Raw genomic sequence first — 10,376 nt, 5'->3', positions numbered from 1 at the left:
ATCTCACACAAATTAGAACTATCTTCCTTTAAATAACAGCTATCTAATCTAGTAAAGATAACTGGAACATAATAAAAAATGTCTTGTGGGTAATATCTGATTTTATACATCACAACATATAAATAAGATATGTATGCATACAGTAGGATACGTTGTCCTCACAAATAAAGAGTAATTTAGCCTCTCGATGTTAGTAGTAGCAGCGAGTCCCATTGCCAGCAACGGGATGCTTGCCAGGAAGTCTCTCCTCCCAGTGTTAGGGGTTAGTACAACACGATATAATTGCTTCTTGAAGAACAGACGTCTTTCTTTATAGTAAAACGATATAGTGTCCATTTCCAACAAACAGATCCCTAAACTGCGGTAGCTCCATTAGAATAGCAGCACGAACATACATAAGAGCAGCAACAGCAGGTTCCCATGTGGCATTCCCTTTCTAATTCCATTCTGACTTTACCCCTGTAAGCAAAGATGAAAATAACTCTGGAAAATACACCAAACTTTTTATGGGAAACAAGATTACTGTATTAAATTTTTTCCATTGCATTATATTTTAGTAGTATTTATTTTCACTAACTGAACATGGGAATGTTTTTATGCTTGTCATATTAGTAATTATTTTCATTTAACACACTGGAAACTTATGCTTCAGGATTTACATTTGAAAAAACAAACACACACACACAGTACAGTGTAGCAGCAATTTGGCCTCACCTGTTAATTGTTCTTCTAATGGAGTGGCCCCTTCACCATTTTGAAGAGAATCACTGTGTATCTCTACCAACTTGCTTCTGGAGGCAAGAATATGCAAATTTCTCTATCCATACCAGCCCGTTAAGAGCCAGTTTTGGTGCCTAAATGCCCCAAAGAATACTTCCAAAGCTGGAAAACGATGGAAAGGTAACTATGGAGGGGCAAAAAGCCCAACTGGTAGAGGGCCAAATCCCAGGGATAGGCCCAGGGCTGGATTAACCTTTTGTGGGCCTGGCGCCAAACATATTTGTGGGGCCCCATGGGGAACAATTGTAAAACACAGAAGATCGACTCAGAAGTTGTCTTTGACACAGCACACAGCTGCACAGGTTTTATTTACAAAATTTACAAGTTTAAGTTGCAGATGGAGGTGGCTGCCACTAGGGTACCAGCACTGTCAGCCCTAGGGCCAAAAGAATGCACACAAGTGTACATAAAATAAATTATAAAAGAAAAAAATACAAAATAAAACACAGCTAACAAAAGCCAAAGTTGGCCAAAACACCAGCCATGTGCTGCTCCCACTAAAAGGGAACCTTGCCGCTATCTCACCCTTCACATTTCTCATATGAACTACCAGGGTTTGAATTAAATTTCTGTATGAAACTGGAGTGGATTTAAAACTGTTTAAAACATTTTAAAAATAAAAAATGAAAAACTATTTACAGGGTCATTATTCATACTTGCCTTGGTTGGCCTTCCCTGCAAGCAGAGAGGCACAGAGACTAGAATTAGGACCAACTGTGCTCCCAAAAGAGCGGGCCAACCCTCCAAATCGGACCAGACCCATATCCCTCCCCAGAACGAACCCCACCCCCCAAGGACTGGACCAGACCAGCATCCCGCCTCAGACCAAACCCCCCAAACAGAACTAGACCACCTTCCAGCCCAAATTGGATCAGACCCCTCTATGAACAACCCCTCTCAACCATGAACCTCCACACTGCCTACCAGAACAGGGCTCCTCCTGAACCTCTATTTCGGAACCCGACCCCCACTCCACAATCCCCAGTTGGACCATTCTCGGGCACTTCACTCCAGAGCCACCCCCTGCTGTCGATTCACCCCTGTTCTCTGAAGCAACCTGGACCAGACCTCACCTAGCTCCAGCTTGGCCAGATGCAGCTCAGACCAAGGTTGCATCTACCCAACTCATCCCCGGTACCCAGGGGGGCTGTGACTCCACTCTCCTGAGGTCTGGCTGCTCCCCGATTGCCTCCAGCTCATCCGGCACTGGAAGGGGCAGTGCAGTGGGGAGGGTCAGGGTGAGCGTCCGGGCTTAGTGCTGACCCCAGGAGTGGGGCTCCCTGGCTGCAGGGGGTGCCTGAGCTCAGCCCATGCCTCCCTCCTCCGCCCCCTGACTGATCTGTGGAAGGGGCTGCAGTCCCCACACAGGGCAGAGGGGACCTGGGACACGGAGCCGGGGTATGTGTGTGAGGTCGCCCCCCTGCCTGCCAGAGGCTGGGAAAGGGCTAAGCACAGCAGCAGCTCCAGGGGGAGGGGCTTGGAGCTGCGATCTGTGCCCCGCAGACACAGAGCAGAGTCTGATGCCCAAGGGAGCTGGGCCCCAGAGAGTGGAATGCAGGCCCTGCGGAGCAGCAACCCCGGCACCATGAGTCGGGGTGCGGCCACCTGAAGCCGGGGAGCTCTGGTATGGTCCCCTCGCCATGGCCCTGCTCTCACTGCTACTGCTCCTGACTGTCCTGCTGCAGCCCCTGGATGGATCTGGCTCCTTCGCCAAGCCCAGGGTGCAGCGCTGGGGGGCGGCCGTGGTGCGGCACCTGCAAGCGGCTCCGTGCTCCCAGGGGACGGCTTCCTGCCCCAGCCTGAGTGCCAGCCCCTGGTGCCCGCTGGGCTCACCCTCTACATGTAAGGGGAGGGATGGTGCTCGATGCCGTGGCACCACTGGCATCACTCCAAACCCGGTACTGGATGGACCTATTCTATTTTGCTTGTTTCTTGTTATTTTCACAGAACACTCCTCCCCTAATCTAGAAAGAATTGCTGGGAAGTAGCAAGCAGTAGAAGAACAGAGGTAGAGAGACAGAAAAAACCAGTCGGGAACTATCCAGTAATTGACAGGCTAATTTTTTATTTCTGACGGAATCTAAATAAAAACAGACACAGGCTACTGGGGCCTGAAGGACGTATTTATGGAGGCTGCACCACCAACTCTTTGATACTTGGTGAACGAACAGTGACCCCACAGCATAGCTTTACAGAACTCTTCAGGGGTGATTCTGTTCTTTGGGCTTCAGGGGAGGCTCTGTTCTTTTGTTCTTAGTGCTAAGGGAGCAAACACAAACTCCAGGAGAATTTTTAAAAACTCAATGTTGGCTTCTTTGTTAACTGCCTTGAGCAATCGGGAGACTGTAACCTTAGATCCTTTTTGACCATTTTTGTAGTAACTACAGGTCATCAAGGAGACACATGATGTTTAGAACAAGGCTGTCCTGTCAAGTAGGATTTGAGAGCTCTGACTACGCCAATGATAGTTAGGGCACAAGGAAGGAATAAAACAGTCTTCAGATTGATGTGCAAGGGAGAATACACTTGAGGTAAAATTTCAGGGGCTGTCTGAAACACAAACCTATATGGAAATACCTGAAGAAATGGTTCCTCGCAAGAACATTCTCTTACTTTCCTGACCCTTCTCCCAGAAGAAACTGCCATGAGAAATGGGACTTTGATAGTAAAGAAGCAGAGGAAAACTTTTCTAAGTGGCCTGAAGGGGGCCTCAGTGAGGACAAAGGACCAAGCTGAAATGGCATTTAACTAGCTGGTAGCTGAGAGCTGGTCTAAAATTTTTGATTACCTGAGGAAGCAAGAGATGTGAGGATGAACTGCCAAGGTGTCTTCATAGCTAATTAGTGGTAGGTCTCCGAGGGCTAAAACTTGTATCTGTAAGGAAATGTACTAAGCCCCATATCATAGCTATCTAGGAGAAGTTGTAATGTGGACCCAAGGAAGACCGGAAGATGATGCCCGTTTTTGGCCTCCCAGCATCAAAAAAATATTCCCCACATTTTTAATAGGCCCAGACACTTGAAGGCTTCCTACACTGAAAGAACAGCTCTATCATTCAAGGAAACAGATGAAGGACTGCAACATCAATCTTTCAGCCTCCAGGATGTCAAGCTGACTTCTGACAAAGCACCAATCCCTGCCACAGAGGTTCCTTAGAAAATAGGAGACATCATGTCTCAGACTGATGAATGAAGCATAGTGGGCAACTAAAGTTTTCTGGTCCAAAAGGAGGCAATGATAATTATCTTCACTCCCCAGATTTTTCTGGCTATTGTTCTGAGAAGGGGAGAATGGCAGGAGTCCATCCACTGCACTGACCACATGAATGAAAACACAGCGGGCCCCTCATGCCAGAGAATCTCTGTTCCTGGAACAAGAGGGATGAACTGCTATAGGAACAAGCCCACCCAAGAGAGCTCCCAGGCTGAAAGTATGTTGTTGAATATTACAGGATTCAGCTGCCCCAGGTGAGAGTTGTCCTGTTGTGCCAGTCTCTTGATATTTTCAAAAAAGAGTCCTGTGGCACCTTATAGACTAACAGATGTATTGGAGCATAAGCTTTCGTGGGAGAATACACATGCGACTGACGAAGTGGGTATTCACCCACGAAAGCTTATGCTCCAATACATCTGTTAGTCTATAAGGTGCCACAGGACTCTGTTGCTTTTTACAGGTCCAGACTAACACGGCTACCCCTCTGATACTTGATATTTTCAGTTTACCTCGGATGCAGGCCCAAATGGTCTGATGAATCTTCCTTCATCACTTTGGAAGAGACGCACAGAACCTCAGTCCCAAGTGCTCCACAGAGGTTAATGAATGCAGCAGATGTCCAAGTGCCACATTTTATTTGAATTGATGGATTAGAACTGAAGGGGAGAAGCTGCTGAATGACTAGGCCCATTGCTCTTAGTTCAAGGAGGGACATACTCATGCTGGACTCCCTCCTGGACTCCAAGGCAAGGCCTGAGAAGGCCTGGTGTCTATGTGGGTGTTGGCATCTATTGGTGTTCTATTCAAAAGCGTATCCAACACAGGCTCCCCTTTATAATACAACAGCCATTAGCCCTGAGACCTCTAGACTTGGGCTGGGAGCATGATCAGCTCAGACCAACTCCCTCCTTGTTTTTCCAAACTGAGAGGAAGAAGGCCTGAGGGGGATCACATACGGTGGATAGTACATTGCACTGTGCCTGCCAAGGAGAGTGTAAGACCTCTTAGGCACAGAGCAAGGATGAGTGTAGAAAAGAATCATGTGACATCACATGAGGTGTAAACGAAGGATAGTGAGGAAAACTTGCTCTTGATGAGTGTGTGAAGTATTTTGGTGTCTCTGCTTTTGGACTTGACTAGAATTGTAGCTTGATGGACCTGAGAAAGGAAGTGAGAGATGCAACCACACATGTGGTTTTGAAGGCAGGAACAGAGGCCTCATAAATGCGTCTGATCTATTACTGAGCACTTGTCCACAGGATCTTTGAAGGAGGCAATGCACAGGTCCCTCCTTCTCTGGCTAGTTTGGAGATTGAGCCTTTCATCTGGGATATACAGCCAAACATGACAGTTGGATTTCTTGACATCATACAGTTTAAGGTAGGTGTTGGACTGCTTCTGTGCTAGACAGGATGTCTTGAAAGTGACTGTCTTCACACACTGGGAATTCCAGATCCTTAGACTTCTTTGGCTTGCAGAAGTCCTTTTTAGGGACATCTGTCTCCTCATTAGATCATCCAGACAACAAATCTAGCCAAATCCATGATGTGAAAATGTCTTCCCCTTGTCTGAAGCACTGCAGGCAAGGACAAAGGGATTTCACCTTCCTCTGAAGGAGAGCGCCTAGATTTTGTAGATTTGTGCTTTTTGCACTTTCTATAGTGCTTTTCCTTAGCCTTCTTTTAAGGGAAGGGGAAGGGAAAGGGGAAGAAGTGAGAGAGAAGAACAGAGAAGGAAAAAAGGCAGAAGAAAGAAATAGTCACAATAAAAATAGAGAGAAACTGCACTAAGCTGCTAGTTTTATTGCTAGAGTCAGGCATACGGCATCCAAAACTGGCTCTTTAAGAGCCATGCACTGTTGCCGGGAAAGAGAAATTCGCACGTACCTGCCTCCAGAAACAAGTGAGGAGAGCTGCCAGCAGTCCACTCCAGACTGTCCGAGGGCCACTCCAGGAGAATCCTTTTTCTACTTACAAATTAGATTGTTGGCTTTTAAAAAATATTTTCTGTCTTTCTTGGAATAGATACCAAAGTCTAGCCTGTCACTTCACTCTATGTGTCTCTGTAATTCTGGGATAAAATTGAAAAAGTATTTCTTCTAAACCTGAAAATTTACTATCATTTACAAAGATGTATGATTCTATACAATTTGCTGCCTGATTGACGAGCAGATTTGGTGGACAGCAATGAAAAAGCATACAGCAATTCCCTGTACGCTGTGCTTAATTTTATCCGCTCTAAGAGCCAAATTCTTAGCATCTTGAAGTTAGTGGCCAAACTTCCTCTCTTTGTTGTTTTTTTTTTTTAATTGGAAAGTAAAATGATGCTAGCAAGCCATATGAACAGATGGAGCAACAAATTAGGGCCACACAGATCTATCAAAGGCACTACTACAGTTGAATACAGTATGTATTCTAGCAATACTATGTCAAAAGTTGATTGTAACCAGACAGACACACACCCTTACTAAGAATCAAATTAATTATATAAAAAAAGTCAGTACTTACCATGATCACTAAATAACAGCTGCTTCCATTTCTGTCTCTCTACCTCTGAAGCTCTAAATCCCAGCACAGATTTCAGTTCTTGTAACACTCTCTTGGATTCCTCTCTCTCACGTTTTTGTCTCTCTCTCTCTTCCTGGGAAAAGCAATAAAAGTCCTCCCTTTTGTACTCATTGTCTGTATCTGTATCTTCAACATATGCTTCCAATTCCTACGGAAAAAGAATAAACTGCTCTTTTGATCTGCATATTCCTCAAGGGTCAAGCCCTTTGAGGTACTGCAGTATTTCAGCACTTTAGCAGGAGGATTGAGCCCCAAGTCCATAGTCACCCGCGTGATTGGCATGGCAGGAGTTTGGGGGCCTGACTCTGCTCTCAGTTACACTAGTATAAAACTGGAGTAAGTAAATTGATAAAGTCAAGATAACTGAAATCAGCAGAGTCACTTCGGATTTACTCTGGTGCAAACAACCAATACAAAGAGGAGATTTTGACTTGGAGATGGGGATCACTTTTCCTATAATTCCTATTGGATATGACAACTATTGCTATTTTTTACTCTCCCCTCCTCCAGTTCATTCAAGGCTGGGTATCTCATTCATTTTATCAGTGGTAACTGTTCAACCAGATAACTTCAGAAAGAGAAGAATCAACATGTTGAACAGGGAAAAGTTTGAAGTGGTGATGATGTGTGTGTATGGGGAGGGAAAGGGGGCTCATCTTCTCTCAAAATGTGCCCATCACTTAATTCTTGAGTTGAAGCCGACTTTTCTTTCCAGTTACTTTAGCCGTCAAATGAGTGCCCTTAAACTGAGAGAGAAAATAATACACCAAATTGTTTATGTTAAGGCATATTTTAAGAGTTCAGAAATGCAAAGCCTATGGAAACCATATAGGATTAGTTAGGTTAATGCAAGTAAGAATCAATTTAATATATTGCCTTTTAACCAATTCATTTCTTTTAGAGATGTCTTTATCTGGTTCCAAGGTAGCATATGCAGGAACCTGATTCAAAATTAATTTCAAAGCTTTTTGTTCCTGGGTGGGGAACACCACCGTGTGGTACAATATAGGTACTATATACCCTGTCTGCTGTAGAGTAGTTCACAAGTCCGTTAACAAAAGGGCATTGGCTAGCTGCATTACACACCTTGTTGAAGGAGATAAGGTCACTGCTGAAGCAGCTAAAAAGGAAATGGATGAGGGAAATGTCTTCGCAACACAAAATTCATATATAACTTTGAAAGCATCCATTTATTCTTACCTGCTCTTCGGGGATTGGGTCTTTGTCCTCTATATGCAGGGCAGGCTGTAGTAATGGTATCATGGGGCAGAGTGTATTATCACAAGATGATTCAGGTTTGCCTGGAGGTGGGGGGAGGAAGAGGGGGAAGAAGAGAGATTAAAACAAAAAAAGATTAAGTGCAGAAATGAACAGATAACTGATCTTTAAGAATTCAGTGGGGTACTGAGTCAGAGCCCGACTCCAATGCAAAGGATACTGATACACACTCCATCACCTTTCTGAGCACACTGGAAGACTAACATGCTAAAAGCTTCAGGGTATTCCTTGAGAATCATCAGCAACGTGGCAGACATAAATGGGAGCAACATGTTAAACTGGACACTTTGGAAAACTATCTGCAACAGGAAATTAATTTCCACAAAACTCAGCTACATGTTTAGAAAACAGAGTCTTGGAAATGTAAACCAGACAAATCTCTTTAATCACATTCAGTCAGCTGGTTGCTAAAAGAAACTTTTCAATGTACCTTTTTTATCCGGGTTTCTTCGAACCATTTTTTCCACCTGAGAAATGGCCTCTTCCCAGCAGCTGTTGCTTGCCTGGATGTGAGGCTGAATCAGCTTTAGTTTCTGCTCTAGGACTTGATAGGCTTCTAAAGTTAGTTCTTGTGTCTCCTTAGAGCTAACAAGTTTTTCAAGTTCATCCTCAAGAATTATTACCCTAGATGAATGGGAAGGAAAATATCACACTAACATATCTGAATCTCATATTTCATGATTTGTTCAGGTTTTGAATTTAATCACTTTCCTCCATTCCTCCTTCCTTCCATCTTAAACTGTAGTTTAGCCAGCTTCATATGTTTTAAAGCCAAACTCCTCCTCTCCTCCATTCTCATTACGGTAATCCATTAAATTTAGATGGCATTGTGTTATTTAACTAACTGTACCAAAGAAAAATCTTTTTAGGTATATAACCCGTAATTATTGTGTGTTGAATTTTGTTGCAGAACAGACAAAACTCAAGCATGCTTTCAGGATCATTCAAAAAGAGGGACTAAAGAGATGGAGGGTTTTAATAAATCTTTTTGCTTAGCAGTTCATCTTTAAGGAGGTGTTAGCACCACAGAATATCTAAAGATTAATAAACCAACTACAGTAACCAACTCCATGTAGGACAGAGAGACTTTGTCTTCACAAACACTTGGCAATATGTGTGGCTGTTATAGTTTAAAGCTCAGATCCCATGGTGATGGGCACAGTATCAGAACCTGAATAGAATGGAATCCTTCAATTTCAGTTGAAAACTTCTAATTCCAGTCATCTCCTCTTAAAATGGATGCAGGTTGCTCTGAGAAACTGTCACCTCAATTAAATACATTATATAACAGAACAGACTTGTTGTATGTGCAATCGCTTATACTAAAGAGAAAGGCAGCTGGTCAGACCCCTCTGGATTCCCAGAGAGCTGTTAACATTGACCCTACAATAACATTCTTTAAAATATCCAATTCACAAGTTTGTCTCTCACTCATGTTGCTCCTTTCTAAATAAGGGACACTAGTTAAATATCTTTCTCCAGTTGTGGAATATAAACCAGAATTGTTTCCCAGTTGGCAAACTCTAATATATGGGCAGGGAAGCAGAAGCAGCAATATAACCCAGCCTACATTAACAGATATACCCCATCCTTTATCTTGCATGGCTGCAAGCCTCAATTATGTCTTTTTTTCCCAATCTGGGATATAAACCAACAATCAAAGCAGCGCAAGACTGAAGCTTTCTAACTACAGGCACATTCTCTCAAATAGTCTAAACTTACTCATTCAGTAGGGCCTTGAGATGGAGCTGCAAGCTGCGCACTGCTGTGTGAAGGCTGTTCAGAGCTCTTGACTTCGGTTTTGTTTTGGTTGCACGTTCCAAGCCTAACTGATGCTGAGTTTCAAAGTACCGATAAAACTCATAGCTTCGCTTAAGCTCTTCTAAGCAGGCAGCGTGAGTGTGAGGTAGACTCTGAGTCACATCAGACAAAATACAATGAGGCAAACGTTCTGGAGTGATCAAGGGCTTGGGGGATGCATTAACTGGAGAGAGCAGCAGTGCTAATCGTCTGAAGAACTCTGAACTCTGTCCTACCCACAGCTGAAACAGAACCTACAAAATACAGAAAGGATCAAATGGTCTTCATTGTTAAAAAAAACATTAGCATTTCTTCATTCACTTTTTAAAACATTTTCCCCCCTTTTTAAACAGTTTTATCTTCTCCCACAGATTATATGCTCAGCACTGTGTGCCTGGGAGCATATGACAAGGTCATATTAGTCTGGGTGTCTCACACTTTGTGACTGTAAATTCCTTCAATGAGGGTCTCACGTGCTCACTTGTACACAAAAGGCTTTCAGGGGTCCAATGCATCATATCCCCACTTTGGAAAACACTCCTTTGCCGATATGCCAGACTCACTAGTCAGGACAGTCTCTGACTCCCCTGGGGCAGATAAGGAGTGGCCAAGATTCCGACAGCAGGATGTACATTGCACTGAAGAAGACTCTTCCCTCATAACTTGGAGTTGTCACTTCTATGACATGCATCCGACGAAGTGGGTATTCACCCACGAAAGTTCATGCTCCAATACGTC

The 10,376-nt window shown here is 43.8% G+C and overlaps 1 protein-coding gene across 9 annotated transcripts in view; it reads right to left on the bottom strand.

Annotated features, from left to right (window-relative positions):
• VEZT (vezatin, adherens junctions transmembrane protein) overlaps positions 1-10,376 on the bottom strand; it is a 98,173-nt gene that overhangs the window by 13,560 nt on the left and 74,237 nt on the right. For 7 of the 9 annotated variants that reach the window (XM_005306493.4, XM_008178742.4, XM_005306492.5 and 4 more), the window contains 4 exons: positions 9,561-9,892; positions 8,269-8,462; positions 7,761-7,861; positions 6,501-6,708 (listed from right to left, as the gene is read on the bottom strand). In XM_005306493.4, coding sequence (XP_005306550.2) covers positions 6,501-6,708; positions 7,761-7,861; positions 8,269-8,462; positions 9,561-9,892 — 835 coding nt within the window. Of the gene's footprint in view, positions 1-141; positions 460-6,500; positions 6,709-7,760; positions 7,862-8,268; positions 8,463-9,560; positions 9,893-10,376 lie in introns of all 9 variants that reach the window. The other 2 variants (XM_065577282.1, XM_065577322.1) reach the window with 1 other exon arrangement.

The sequence above is a fragment of the Chrysemys picta genome, chromosome 1 (genome assembly GCF_011386835.1).
Source record: "Chrysemys picta bellii isolate R12L10 chromosome 1, ASM1138683v2, whole genome shotgun sequence".
Classification (NCBI taxonomy): Eukaryota; Metazoa; Chordata; order Testudines; family Emydidae; genus Chrysemys; species Chrysemys picta.
This window is presented reverse-complemented; position numbering and strand designations above follow the sequence as displayed.